Here is a 15,760-nt window from a genome sequence, read left to right on the forward strand (position 1 = left end):
AGGATTAAATTATTATTTAGTACATGGAAGCTGCTTAAAACAGTTTTTGCTGGCCAGATTCCAGAGGAGCACTTAGTGTCAGCAGTGTATCAGCACCAATAACAAGCTGTCCTCTTTTGGCCCTGTGTTTTTTTGTTTGTTTGTTTTATTTTTTGTTCTTTGTTTTTTCTGAGATAGAGTCTCACTCGTCGCCCAGGCTGGAATGCAGTGACACAATCTCAGCTCATTGCAACCTCTGCCACCGAGGTTCAGGTGATTCTCTTGCCTCAGCCTCCTGAGCAGCTGGGATTACAGGTGCCTGCCACCATGCCCAGCTAAGTTTTTTGTAGTTTTAGTAGAGATGGGGTTTCACCATGTTGGCCAGGCAGGTCTTGAACTCCTGACCTTGTGAGCCACTGTGCCCGCCCTGAACTTTTTAAGTTACTTCCAGTCATCTATTATAAATAATGCTCTTCTCTTCATCTTTAAACATAAAGCTTTTCATCATAAATTACTTCCTTGAATATTTTATGGAATGAAAAAACTGTTTCTACTTATGCTTTTTCTTCAATTGTGGTAAAGCTAAGTTTTGCTTTGTTTTGTTTTGAGACAGTCTCGCTCTTCTTGCCCGGGCTGGAGTGCAATGGTGTGATCTCGGCTTACCTTAACCTCCGCCTCCCATGTTAAAGTTTCTTCTGCCTCAGCCTCCCGAGTAGCTGGGATTACAGGCACCCACCACCATGCCCGCCAATTTTTTTGTATTTTTAGTAGAGACCGGTTGTTGGTCAGGCTAGTCTCAAACTCCTGACCTCAGGCAATCCACCTGCCTCAGCCTCCCAAAGTGCTGGGATTACACAGGCATGAGCCACCATGCCTGGCCCTCTAAGTTTATTTTTAAATGACAACTGCAATAGAATGACTTTCCAAAATACTCAATGGAGAACATATGGAAAGTGTTTTGTAATTTTATGACTATCTTGGGCAAAGGGCTTGATACAATTAAGGCTCAATTTTCTTATTTGTTGGAGAGGTAGATTAAAAATATCTGTTTGGCCAGGTGCTGTGGCTCACACCTGTAATCCTAGCACTTTGGAAGGTTGAGGCAGGAAGATCACTTGAGTCCAGGAGTTTGAGACCAGCCTGGGCAACAAAGTGAGACCCCATCTCAAATCGGTCAATCAGTTAGCACTTTGGGAGATTGAGGCAGGAGGATCACTTGAGTCCAGGAGTTGGAGACCAGCCTTGGCAACAAAGTAAGACCCCATCTCACATAAATAAATAAATAAATAAATAAATAAATAAGCTATAATATTCTGAAGTGTAAAAGTAATGCATATCTAATCAATATAACAGAACAATGCCTGGCAGATAGATGGTAAGGGCTTAATAAACTGTTGCTAATATTACAGTTGTTAATAGTAAACTAAAATTGTCATATTAAATAATGTCATATATGCAGTAGATGAATAAAACTAGTTTGTTCCTTTTAAAAACATTCAGTTGTCATCAACATTTGAAGAATAATTAGTGAAAAAATTATAGAGGGATGTATATTTAGACCAGTTCATGTTAGTATTTTTAATTACATCATTTAAATTTTTAGAGTGATTTTTCTGATTGTCATTTAGAATCAGTTTTTTTTTGAGATGCTCTGTTGCCCAGGCTGGAGTGCAGTGGCACGATCTCAGCTCACTACAACCTCCACCTTCTGGGCTCCAGCAATTCTCTTGCCTCAGCCCTCCGAGTAGCTGAGACTACAGGTGTGTGCCACCACACCCGGCTAATTTTTTGTATTTTTAGTAGAAATGGGATTTCGCCTTGTTGGCCAGGCTGATTTTGAACTCCTAACCTCAGAGTGATCCACCCATCTCGGCCTCCCAAAGTGTTGGGATTACAGACGTGAGCTACCATGTCTGTAATCAGCTAGAAGTAATTTTAACATGAAGAAATAAGATGTGTGGTGGTAGGATTGCCTGAGCCCTGGAGCTCAAGGCTGCAGTGAGCTATGATCATGCCGCTACACTCAAGCCTGGGCAGTAAAGTGAGACCCTGTCTCTAAAAGATAAATAAATAAACCACAAACAAAACTGGAAAATATGTTCAACTAATAAGCAATTGAAAGATTGCCAACTTTTTTTTTTTTTTTTTTTTTGAGACCTTGTATGAAACAAGTTCTCATTCTGTTGCCTTGACTGGAGTACAGTGGCACAGTCATGGCTCACTGCAGGCTTGACCTCCCCAGACTCAAGCTATCCTCCCATCTCAGCCTCCTCAGTAGCTGAGACTACAGGCATGTGCCACTATGCCCAGCTAATTTTTTATTTTTTGTAGAGATGGAATCTTGCCATATTACCCAGGTCTCAAACTCCTGAGCTCAAGCAGTCCTCCTGACTTTGTCTCCCAAAATGCTAGGATTATAGGTGTGAGCCACTAAGCCTGGCCGGATTACCAACTTTAATATATAACATAAAGAATTCAAACAAATGTGAAAAGCATTAACATCTCAGAAAAATGAACATAGTCCAGGAGCAAACAATTCACAAAAAAAGGTAGTGACAGGCTAGGCACGGTGGCTCAAGCCTGCAATCCCAGCTCTTTGGGAAGCTGAGGCAGGTGGATTGCCTGAGCTCAGGAGTTCAAGACCAGCCTGGGTAACACAATGAAAGCCCGTCTTTAGTAAAATACAGAATAGTCGGGTTTGGCAGCATGCACCTGTAGTCCTAGCTACTCAGGAGGCTGAGGCAGGAGATTCACTTGAACCTGGGAGGTGGGGGTTGCAGTGAGCCGAGATCACACCACTGCACTCCAGCCCGGGCAACACAGCAAGACTACATCTCAAAAAAAAAAAAAAAAAGGTAGTAAGAGTAGTAAGACTAACCAATAGTAACAATAATTTGGCCTTACTACTAATAGCAGCATAAGAAATGAACACTGAAATTATGGGCAGGGCAAGGTAGCTCATGACTGTAATCCTAGGACTTGGGGAGGCCAAGGTGAGAGGACTACTTGAGCTCAGGAGTTCGAGACCAGCCAGGGCAACATACCAAGACCTTGTCTCTACTTAAAAAATTAACTAGGCTTGGTGGTGCACACCTGTAGTCCTAGCTACTCAGGAGGCTGAGGTGGGAGGATTGCTTGAGCCTGTGAGTTGGAGGCTGCAGTGAGCTATGATTGAGCCACTGTATTGCAGCCTGGGTGACAGAGTGAGACCCTGTCTCAACAACAAAAAAATTGCTATGTATGTATGTCAAGTTGTCAAGTTATTTTACCTATTAAACAAGAGTTCCCAGTGATGATAAGAGTTTGATAAAGTAGGCATTCTCATTACATTTGATACAGTCTTATGGGAGATCAATTTAACAGAGTATTTGAAGGCTTTAGAAGTTACACTTTTTGACCCATTAATTCTTTTTCCCCATTGCTGTCTGACCTAAGTATTGTAAAATGAGGACAGAATTTTTTTTTATTCAAAGATGTTCCCTCTAATGTTTTCTATAATAATGATTTAGCCAGCAATAAGAATTGTTTTAAAATTAATATTTCCTAAGTTTTTAATGGCACAGAAAAATATTTGTGATAAGAAGCAGACAGGGATGGGTACAGTGGCTCACACCTGTAATCCCAGTGACTCAGAAGGCCAAGACAGGAGGATCGTTTTGAGGCCAGGAGTTCTAGACCAGCCTGGGCAACATATTGAGGCCCCGTCTCTGGAAAAAAGAAAAAATTAGCTGTTTGCGGTGGTGTGCACCTGTACCCCTAGTTCCTCTGGAGGCTGAAGTGGGAGCATCACTAAAGCCCAGAATTCGAGGTTGCTGTGAGCTGTGATTACATCACTTCACTCCACCATGGGGCCGGGCATTTTGGCTCACGCCTGTAATCCCAGCACTTTGAGAGGCTGAGGCAAATGGATCACAAGGTCAGGAGATTAAGATTATCTTAGCCAACATGGTGAAACCCGTCTGTACTAAAAATACAAAAATTAGCCAGGAGTGGCGGTGCGCACCTATACTCCCAGCTACTCGGGAGGCTAATGCAGGATAATTACTTGAAACTGGGAGGTGGAGGTTGCAGTGAGCCAAGATTGTGCTATTGCACTGCACTCCAGCCTGGGTGACAGAGCAAGACCCTGTCTCAAAAAAAAAAAAAAGGAAAGGAAAGAGAATAGAAGAATTCTAAATAAGCCTGGGCAACATACTGAGACCCCATCTCTACAAAACATCAAAAAGTTAGCCAGGTATGGTGGTGCACACTTGTGTAGTCCCAGCTACTCGACAGACTGAGACAGTAAGATCTTTTTTTTTTTTTTTTTTTTTTGAGACGGAGTTTCGCTCCTGATACCCAGGCTGGAGTGCAATGGCGCGATCTCGGCTCACCGCAACCTCCGCCTCCTGGGTTCAGGCAATTCTCCCGCCTCAGCCTCCTGAGTAGCTGGGATTACAGGCAGGCACCACCGTGCCCAGCTAATTTTTTGTATTAGTAGAGACGGGGTTTCACCATGTTGACCAGGATGGTCTCGATCTCTTGACCTCGTGATCCACCCGCCTCGGCCTCCCAAAGTGCTGGGATTACAGGCTTGAGCCACCGCGCCCGGCCCCAGTAAGATCTTTTGAGCCCAGGAATCTGAGGCTACAGTGATCTCTGATCACACCACTGCGTTCCAAAATTACCTTTTAGAGATGTGACTGTTCTTTTTATTTTTCTTTCTTTTTTTTTGAGACAGAATCTCGCTCTGTCACCCAGGCTGTAGTGCTGTGGTGCAATCTCAGCTCATTGCATCCTCTACCACCTGGGCTCAAGGGATTCTCCCACCTCAGCCTCCCGTCCCGATTAGCAGGGACCATAGGCACGCACCACCACACCCAGCTAAGTTTTGTATTTTTAGTAGAGTCAGGGTTTTATCGAGTTGGCCAGGCTTGTCTCCAACTCCTGACCTCAGGTGAGCCTTGGCCTCCCAAAGTCAGAATTACAGGCATGAGCTACCTCACTTGGCCAAAACCTTATTTTGACATATGCTTTTGTTCATTTACTATTCGCGAACAGTTTACATCTTCTGAAATCTGCCTTTGGCCCCTTAGATAGTTCTGCTGGTCTCGTAGGATTGAGCGTTCATCCATTTGTTCCTCAGATACTCTACATGCAAATACTGGCTGCAGCTCCCTGAGCCCCTTCCCTTCCCCTTCCCTTCCTTTGCCCGTCCACTTCTCCGTCTCCTCCCCCCTCCCCCCTTTCCCTTCCTCCCTCCTCCCCATCTCTTTCTTTCCTTTTCTTTCTTTCTTTCTCTTTCTTTCTTTCTTTCTTTCTTTTCTTTCTTTCTTTCTTTTCTTTCTTTCTTTCTTTCTTTCTGTCATCTCGCTCTTGTCTCTCAAGCTGGAGTGCAATGGCAAGATCTTGGCTCATTGCAACCTTCGCCTCCGGAGTTCAAGCCATTCTCCTGCCTCAGCCTCCCAAGGAGCTGGGATTACAGGCACCTGCCACCATGCCCGACTAATTTTTGCATTTTTAGTAGACATGGGGTTTCACCATATTGGCCAGGCTGGTCTCAAACTCCTGACTTCAGGTAATCCACCCGCCTGGGCCTCCCAAAGTGCTGAGATTACAGGCGTGAACCACTGCACTTGGCCTCCTTTTCTTTCCTCCCCTTAAATTTCCTTATTTACATGTCTTTCATGCTCTCAGACAGGGAAGGGACTGTCTCTTGTGGCTTTATATACCTAATCACTATTACAGTTGGTTATGTGATAGAAACCTTATAAATGTGGTACTAGAGATAGATTTTAATAATTGTGACATTAGTTTTCTCCGTAGAAAAACCAATTTATACATGAGATATACTATTTCTAAGATAGTTATCCTTTGTTGCTTGTTTGGTTAATTACTCAATAAGGTGTCTAGACTGGCCTGCTGAGTACAAATGTGAAACAAGAAAGGAGTGATGGAGTTGGTGTTAACCAATTTTCTTTTCACTTGCCAGGTGTGGGATTATGAGACTGGAGATTTTGAACGAACTCTTAAAGGACATACAGACTCTGTACAGGACATTTCATTTGACCACAGCGGCAAGCTTCTGGCTTCCTGTTCTGCAGATATGACCATTAAACTATGGGATTTTCAGGGCTTTGAATGCATCAGAACCATGCACGGTAAGGGGTAGAGGATAGTACTTTCATAGTAATTTCTGTCATGGTACTTCAGAAAGAATTACTGTTGCTAACAATGTACAGGCTTCCTTTATTCACTTCTTAATTGTCTGTATTGGTGGAGGATTATATAATATAGATAGTCCAGGGATAAGCCACATTAGTTGAGAGTTGTTTCTGTTATGAGCTTTTAAGTATGTCTTAGTACTTTACATAAAATATTTGTGTAAGTATTTTTTGGTAAGAAAAACTGCCAGGTCATTTATCTGTATTTGATTTAAAAATGGTTTTGTGGCCGGGTGCGGTGGCTCATGCTTGTAATCCCAGCACTTTGGGAGGCTGAAGCAGCTGGATTACCTGATGCCAGGAGTTCCAAGACCAGCCTGGCCAACATGGTGAAATCCTGTGTCTACTAAAAATACAAAAATAACCCCATCTCTACTAAAAATACAAAAATTAGCCAGGTGTGGTGGCGCACACCTGTAATCCCAGCTACTTGGGAGGCTGAGGCAGGAGAATCACTTGAACCTGGGAGGCACAGGTTGCAGTGAACCGAGATCACGTCATCGCACTCCATCCTGGGCAACAGAGTGAGATTTTGACTCAAAAATAGTTTTGTTTGTTTTTAAATTTTTCTTAATTGGGAAACAAGTCCAGAGAGAGTAGGTATAGTGAAAACTGGAACCCAGATTCTCTGGCTCACTTAAATGAATGAGGGTACATATCCTATGCCCTCATTCATTGTTGTTTCCCGGGTCTTGTTGTGGGAACTGTTTGCTGAGGCAGTGTGGTTTGTGGAAAGAGTATATTTGCTTTGGAGTTAGATACCTGGGTTCAGATTTCTACCTGTCTACTTTCTGGTATTAGAAAATTTAAACCTCTTTCATCTGCAAAACAGAGGTAATAATCCCAAAGTTACAGAATTGTCATGAGGATAAAATGAAGTCATATAGATAAGTCCTCTTGGTGTAGTACCTACCACACAGGAGACACTCATTACATGGGGATTTTTGTTGGTTCTTTAAACATGATGACATTTGAATGTTGGGATTTTGTACAAGGAGCACGTACAGATTTTTCATGATGTTAACACATGAGTAAACTATGTTTTACCTGGGGGGCATAATTTGAAGCTTGTGTTTCCCCCTTGCCCCCAAATTAAATGCGTTGGTGTAGTTTATAATTACAGGAATTAATTACAGGAATTCCATGCATGAACTCTTTTTTTTTTTTTTCTTTTGAGACGGAGTCTTGCTCTTCACCAGGCTGGAGTGTAGTGATGCAATCTCAGCTCACTGCAGCCTCCACCTCCCACATTCAAGCAAGTCCTCTGCCTCAGCCTTCCAAGTAGCTGGGATTACAGGTGTGTGCCACCATGCCTGGCTAATTTTTTTTTTTTTTAATAGAGATGAGTAGAGATGACGTCCATGTTGGCCAGGACAATCTCGAACTCCTGACCTTGTGATCCACCCACCTCAGCCTCCCAAAGTACTGGGATTACAGGCGTGAACCACCTCACTCAGCCCACCACCATTTTAAACAGAGAACCAATTCCCCATTTTTCTTATCCCTTCTCTTTAGCTTTGTTGGTCTTACTATATATATAAATATATATACTTATATATATATTAGATATACTATATCTGATGAATATAGATATACATTATATATGTATTAGAATATATATATATACATATATATATATACACACATATATATATATATGTGTGTGTGTGTATATATATATATATATTAGAATATCAACCTAGAGGCTAGGCACAGTGACTCATGCCTATAATCTCAGCACTTTGAGAGGCCAAGGCAGGAGGGATTGCTTGAGGGCAGGAGTTCGAGTCCAGCATGGGCAAAATGTGGAGACCTTGTCTCTATAAAAAATTAAAAAGTTAGCCCGATGTGGTGGTGTACACCGAGGTAGTTCCAGCTCCTCAACAGGCTGAGGCAAGAAGAGCTTTTGAGCCCAGGAATTCAAGGCTACAGTGAGCTATGATTGTGCCACTGTACTCCAGCCTGGGTGACAGAGCAAGTCTTTGCCACACACACACACACACACACACACACACAAAAAAAAAATGAAATTTTTTGTTTTCCTAATGTTCATATGTAAACATTCAGACTCACTTAGGTAAGTATATGAATATATTCAAATGTTGATAGGGAAAGTTAATTCTAAATGGAGTTGACTGTTTCCTTATGGATTGTTTTTACTGATTTTTTAACTTTATCGTGTAAATCCTGGTTTCTTATCAAACTTGTATAAAACCCAGTGTATTTAGAAGTTGCTTTGACATAGAGAAAGCCCATGGTAAAATCTCATGGTAAATTGATGTTTAATTGCTCTTGGTGGTGTACTACTTAATAATATATTGTTGTGTTGTGTGTTTTAGGCCATGACCACAATGTTTCTTCAGTAGCCATCATGCCCAATGGAGATCATATAGTGTCTGCCTCAAGGGATAAAACTATAAAAATGTGGGAAGTGCAAACTGGGTAAGTAAGTTCAATTGAAAAGGCATCAGCGGCTGAGGCGGGTGGATCACCAGAGGTCAGGAGTTCAAGACCAGCCTGGCCAACGTGGTGAAACCCAGTCTCTGCTAAAAATACAAAAATTAGCCGGGCATGGTGGCAGGCACCTATAATCCCAGCTACTTGGGAGGCTGAGGCAGAAGAATTGCTTGAATGGGAGGTGGAGGTTGCACTGAGCTGAGATCCTGCCACTGCACTCCAGCCTGGGTGAGACTCCGTCTCAAAGAAAAACAAAAGACGCCAGTTTAAAGACATATTTATTTAAAAAAGAATTATGTTTTGGGTGTTTCAGTCATTTCGACTTTAACCCAGGGTGATCATTATGACAGTTATATTAAATATACCTTAAAACTAAATTTGATCTCTACATGTTGCCCAGAAAGGAACACAGAGACTTTGTAAGGAGATACTCTGTGTCCTTGAGGGACTTTTCTATGTAATGGCTATTTCCTCTGTGATCTTTTAGTTGATCTCTCTGTGAGTTTAAATTAAAATGTAAATAACCATTGTGCTGGTATACCTCTGTTAGGCCGAATTTCATTGTGTGTAGAATTACATTTGATTTTTGTAATATAGACTTACTGCTTTTACTCAGATTAGTAGAGCATAGCTTTTTTTCCAGTATGGCTAGAAGTATTTTTAAGTATGTGTTTAGTTTTGAAAGATATTATGCATATTTTACCTTCTAGATGTTGATTTTGTTAGCTCCTTAGTGATACGCCTATTAGCTTATTGTTCCTGTTTGAATTAACCAGGATTGTACATTTATTCTGTTGATCTGCATCTCTAACTTGGTACCCTTCTCTTCATCCCAGTACATAGCCATTTTTGTATCACTTCTGGGAAGTATCCTGATGATTGTCATTCACAATGTAAATTATTATTTATATTGACAGCTACTGTGTGAAGACATTCACAGGACACAGAGAATGGGTACGTATGGTACGACCAAATCAAGATGGCACTCTGATAGCCAGTTGTTCCAATGACCAGACTGTCCGTGTATGGGTCGTAGCAACAAAGGAATGCAAGGCTGAGCTCCGAGAACATGAGCATGTGGTAGAATGCATTTCCTGGGCTCCAGAAAGCTCATACTCTTCGATCTCTGAAGCAACAGGATCTGAGGTATGCTATATTTAAACATGTCTTTGTGATTTTATTGCTGATATGGTAAAACCTTAGAAAACTTTCCTGATTCCCAGTTTCAGGGCTGTTGATGCATTTAAAAATCTGCATTCCAGAATTCTGATTCTTTAAATTGTCTATTCAAAGCTTGCAAATGTGTTTACATTATTTAACCAGTGATTTTTATTGCTGTTAGCCTGTCCTTGATTTCATATGTGATGGACATTCTCCTAAAGAATAAAAATTTATCAGAAAAACCATTGTTATGAGAGCATCTCAATGTAAAACCAAACTTGAGGGAGAGATTAAAGTTATCTGTTGGAAGAATAGCCTTCGTTAATGAACATAATCATTTTATTTATAAATTTATGGTAAAATGTAGTTCGGTATTTATTTATTTTTTAAAATTAATCCCAGATGTGATCGTATAAATGTTTATGTAAATGAAGACTGTTTCATATGGAGGCCTCTGTTCTTGATCATTTAAAAGTACTAGCTAAGCCTGGAGTTTTAACACATTTCTTTGTGATTGTTAGTTTGTGCTCTTTATGATTTTGGTCTTCATGATTAATACCTTAAACATAAGTTACCTGCAAGGTGCAATGGCACATGCCCATAGTCCCAGCTACTTAGGAGGCTCAGGCAAGAGGATCACTTGTGCCCAGAAGTTCAAGTTCAGCCTGGGCAAACATAGCAAAACCCCTGTCTCTAATAAATGAATGAAAATGGTCTAAAAGGTGTTTGTCTGTCTGTTTTTGAGATAGCGTCTCACTCTGTTGACCAGACTGGAGATATAATGGTGTGATCTTGGCTCACTGCAACCTCCACTTCCTGGGCTCAAGCGATTTTCCTGCCTCAGCTGCCTGAGTAGCTGGGACCACATGCATGTGCCACCATGTCAGCTAATTTTTATATTTTGAGTAGAAACAAGGTTTTGCCACGTTGGCCAGGCTGGTCTCTTGTGAGTTCTCTTTATTTTGGTTGGCCCATTGCATTTTCAGATTCTGCTTACTGCCCTTTGGTGATGGTTACATGCTGTGTGTCACAGATTTGATTCTGGCGAGGTGCGATGGCTCACACCTGTAATCCCAGCACTTTGCGAAGTCAAGGCAGGAGGATCACTTGAGCCCAGGAGTTTGAGCAACATAGCGAGACCCCTGTCTCTGCAGAAAATGTTTTTTTAAAAAAACTCACCACTATACTAATGAGGAAAAGAATTTTCAAAAACTTAGCCAGGTGTGGTGGTACACTCCTGTAGTCCCAGCCACTTGGGAGACTGAGGCAGGAAAATGGCTTGATCCCAGGAGATCAAAGTTGCAGTGAGCTATGATTATGCCACTGCACTCCAGCCTGAGTGACAGAATGAGACCCTGTCTTGAAATAAATGAATATTCCCTAATTCAGATCAATAAATAAGTAAATTTGATTCTAGTTGCATTTATAAAAGCTAAATTAAATAGTGACTACAGAAATCTTGAAAAGTAAATTATGAAATACCAATTTACTTGCTTCTGTTGGTATTATGAAAACTGAGTCCTAGCCTAAATATAGATTTTCTGTTCTTATATTATCTGAGTCCTTCCTATATAGCCTAAATATGGTGTGAAAGGCTTGTGTATTTCAGCAGATAAAAACAAATTGGGCCGGGGGTGGTGGCTCACACCTCTAATCCCAGCACTTTGGGAGGCCCAATCGAGTAGATTACCTGAGGTCAGAGTTCGAGACCAGCCTGGCCAACATGGGGAAATCACATGTCTACTAAAAATACAAAATGTAGCCGGATATGGTGGCGTGTGCCTGTAATCACAGGTACTCGGGAGGCTGAGGCAGGAGATTCACTTGAACACGGGAAGGGGAGGTTGCAGTAAGCCAAGATCACACCACTACATTCCAGCCTGGGCGACAGAGTGAGACTCCATCTCAAACAAAACAACCAACCAACCATCTTGCAACAAAATTTGAAATATAGATCGTTATCTTAGAAGCCATTAAAGTCCTTACCTAACTTCTTGTATGGGAAACTTAATTTTTATTATGTTTTCTGTAGACTAAAAAAAGCGGTAAACCTGGGCCATTCTTGCTGTCTGGATCCAGAGACAAGACTATTAAGATGTGGGATGTCAGTACTGGCATGTGCCTTATGACCCTTGTAAGTTTGCGTCAGCTTACCATTTCTTTTGCATCTTCACTGTTTCTACCTTTTTGGATTAATGCTTTGTGATATCTTATTAAATAATTTCAATTATTCTGGGCTTTAAAATAACTTCTCTGTAAAGATAGTTTTCTTTTAATTTTGTGGTTGTTAGAGTGATGTAAAGTTACTTCTCTAGAATGCATGTTCTAGAAAGAATCTGTAGAGCCAGTCGGTGTTTGAGGGGGAGATGCTGCTAGCTCACTGTATCTGTAAAAATTGTTTGATACCTAGTATGGAGAAGAAGCAGCATTCTTAGAGTCCTGTTTGCTGTTGAAGATGTTGTTTCTCTGTTTCACTTAATTTGTATGACTCTTAACTGTTACACCTCCTTGCTCACGTGATCTAGTTTATTTGGCTTATAACTTGGCATCCACATTTGTTTAGAGATTGTTTTAGGTGCTGACCATACCTTGAAATGATTGTCTCTGTAGGATATGACAGACACATGTGGAAGTATCTTCAAGAATTGATTAGAAAGTGAAACTCCTCTAGTAGTATTCTGAGCTGAGTTCAGCTTTACTATGTTGCTATTAAGAAAAGATGAGATATATAATTAAAGCAGGCCGGGCGCAGTGGCTGACGCCTGTAATCCCAGCACTTTGGGAGGCTGAGGCAGGTGGATCAACTGAGGTCAGGAGTTTAGGACCAGCTTGGCCAACATAGTGAAACCCTGTCTCTACTAAAATTATAAAAATTAGCTGGGCATGGTGGTGCACATCTATAATCCCAACTACTCAGGAGGCTGAAGCTCAAGAATCGCTTGCATCTGAGAGAGAGAGGTTGCAGTGAGCCGAGATCGCAGCATGGCACTCCAGCCTGGGCAATAAAGACTCAATCTAAAAAAAAAAAAAAAGCATACTCTTGGCCAGGCACCCTGGCTCATACCTGTAATCCCAGGACTTTGGGAGGCCAAGGCAAGAGGACCCCAGGAGTTTGAGACCAGCCTGGGCAACATAACGAGGCCCTGTCTCTACCAAAATAAAAATTTAAAAATTAGTCGTGTGTTAATGGTGCATGCCTGTAGTCCTAGCTATTTGGGAGGCTAAGGCAAAAGGATTGCTTGAACCCAGAAATTTGAGGCTTCAGTGAGCTGTGATCATGTTATTCACTCCAACCTGGGCAACAGAGGGAGATGCTCTCTCTTTAAAACCAAAACTTTCTGCAGTGCTCTGCTGTGTCTGCACTATCCAGCATGGTAGCACTAGCCACATGCAGCTGTTACAATCTCGAAATGTGGCTAGTGAGACTGAAGAGCTGAATTGCTGGTTGTATGTAATCTTAACTATTATATATTTAAGTTGGCATGCATAGATAGTAGCTACCATGTTCAACTGTGCAGTTCTAAGCTTTTTTCTTAAATTAGTATATAGATGAATGTGATATTTTTTATTAAAATATCATACCCCTTAAGGTAGCTTTGTAGCAAACCTTTAATTTAGAAAGTATGTGATCCTCTCTCATGTTGTTAGATGCTCTTCTACATTGATCTGCAGACAGTGCTTTGTGAACATCTTTGTTAAATAAATCTCTGGCCACGTCTTTAAGGATAAATTGCGGCCGGGCGTGGTGGCTCACGCCTGTAATCCTAGCACTTTGGGAGGCTGAGGTGGGTGGATCACCTGAGGTCAGGAGTTCAAAACCAGCCTGGCCATCATGGTGAAACCCCATCTTTAATCTTTAAAAAAAAGGATAAATTACAAGAACAGAACTGCTTCGATGAGAAATATGAATGGATGGATGGATGGATGGGTGGGTGGATGGATGGATATGTAGTGAGTGGCTATATATCCTACACCTAGTTACCATTTGTGAGTTTTCCTTCATGTATGTGTGTTATATTTTGCTGAATCATTTGAGAGTTCCTTGGGGACATCATAACACTTTACCCCCAAGTATTTTAGCATGAACCACCTAAGAACAAGGGTATATAAATAAATAACCACAATAAAATTAATCACACTCAAGAAATTTACCATTGATACACTACATATTCTGATTTGTTCTGTTGTTCCCATAATATAATGCCCTGTGTAACTTCTTTTTAACCCTCGTCCAGAACCAGGATCATACATGATATTCGCTGGTCATGTCTTCTGAGGTTCCAGTTTCCTTTAATCTAGAATTCCCTAGACTTTTATGTTCTTTTTGTCTTTTGATGTTTTTGGTATGTGTAGTTTTATTGTACAATTAAATAGATGCTGTTTAAACATTTTTATCCTTTTACTAAGTCAAGTAACTTTTTTGTTTTTAAGGTGGGTCATGATAACTGGGTACGTGGAGTTCTGTTCCATTCTGGGGGGAAGTTTATTTTGAGTTGTGCTGATGACAAGACCCTACGCGTATGGGATTACAAGAACAAGCGATGCATGAAGACCCTCAATGCGCATGAACACTTTGTTACCTCCTTGGGTACGTACGCCTCGTGAGGTCTCTGAACGTTAGATTTTGGAGTGCCAGACATAACAAAGTTTTACATAATCATGTGGACTTTGCCAGGTAAGAAATGACCATGTGCTTTCAGGGCAGAATAGAGATGGCAAATTAAAACTCTGCGGATTCCTCGAATTTGTTTTAAATTCACTCTTCCTTAACTCTTTCCATTGTTAGCCTTATAATAAAAACATTACTTTCTCCACTGCACAACATTGTTTTGGAAACTAGAATTTGTGAAGAGGATACCTACCACTCTTATGGATAATTTTTCTCCCCTATTAGTTTGTTTCTCAAACAAAATCTTCCTCAACCTTTCCCTCTGGCAGGTGTATATTACCATGTACTAGAAACTCAGACAATTGTATTTAATTTTAGTAAGCATCCTCACTATCATCTGGACTTGATGTAGAATTTAAGATAGTGAATGCAGTCAAGTATAATAAACACACTAAAGTATCATGGACCAAAGCCTTGGTAAGATGCAGCTGACTCCTACCGCACAGGATTGTTTCAAGGATTAGGCATGAATATAGAGCATTTGTGCTGTGCCTGGAACGTAGTAAATGGATATGGTGAGACTCTATTGTTAGATTTGAGGCCTGCTGTGCCTTTCATCTCAGCTACTCAGGAGGCTGAGGCTGGAGGATTGCTCGAGTCCAGGAATTCTGGGTTACAGTGTGCTGTGCTGAGTAGATGTCTGCACTAAGTTCAGCATCAGTATGGTGACCTCCTGGGAACAGGAGGCTAAGGAGGGGTGAACTGGCCCAGGTCAGAAACAGAGCAGGTCAAAACTCCTCTGCTCATCAGTAATGGGATTGCATCTGTGAACAGCCACAGCACTCCAGCCTGGGCCACATAGTGAGACCCTGCCTCTAAAAAAAAAAAATTGAGCCCCATTTTGGATGGGCCAAACAGGAACAGGCATTTTTGTTGAGATGTTAATACAGGATTTGATCGTTGAGTGTCAAATTCCCTAACCAAGTTGGCAAACTACATACCTTCTTGGGGTGTAGGTATGTTAGAGAAACATGAAAAGTCCTGGCATTTGGACTTTCTTATTTTATGGGTTATTAAATATTTTATCTGGTTCAGTGTGATGGAGGGTTGGGGGCTGGGCAGGGTCTTGCTCTGTCAGCCAGGCTGGAGTCCAGTGGTGCATCGTGGCTCACTGCTGCTTCGACTTCCAGCTCAAACCATTCTCCTGCCTCAGTCTCCCAAGTATCTGGGACTACAGGCACACACTACCATGCCCAGCTAATTTTTTTTTTTTAATTTTGTATTTTGTAGAGAGGGGGTCTCACTATTTTGTTGCCCAGGCTTACGTGTGATTTTTAAATAAGCCGTCTCT

At 41.4% G+C, this 15,760-nt stretch overlaps 1 protein-coding gene across 1 annotated transcript in view; it reads left to right on the top strand.

Moving 5' to 3' along the window:
• Nucleotides 1-15,760, top strand: part of PAFAH1B1 (platelet activating factor acetylhydrolase 1b regulatory subunit 1) — a 104,578-nt gene that overhangs the window by 84,923 nt on the left and 3,895 nt on the right. The window contains exons 6-10 of the mRNA XM_064378115.1: nucleotides 5,951-6,119; nucleotides 8,522-8,624; nucleotides 9,557-9,785; nucleotides 11,833-11,934; nucleotides 14,232-14,388. Of these exons, the coding sequence (XP_064234185.1) occupies nucleotides 5,951-6,119; nucleotides 8,522-8,624; nucleotides 9,557-9,785; nucleotides 11,833-11,934; nucleotides 14,232-14,388 (760 nt within the window). The remainder of the gene's footprint in view (nucleotides 1-5,950; nucleotides 6,120-8,521; nucleotides 8,625-9,556; nucleotides 9,786-11,832; nucleotides 11,935-14,231; nucleotides 14,389-15,760) is intronic.

The sequence above is a fragment of the Aotus nancymaae genome, unplaced genomic scaffold, assembly GCF_030222135.1.
Source record: "Aotus nancymaae isolate 86718 unplaced genomic scaffold, 86718_ANA_hifiasm-v0.15.2.pri h1tg000018l, whole genome shotgun sequence".
Lineage (NCBI taxonomy): Eukaryota > Metazoa > Chordata > Mammalia > Primates > Aotidae > Aotus > Aotus nancymaae.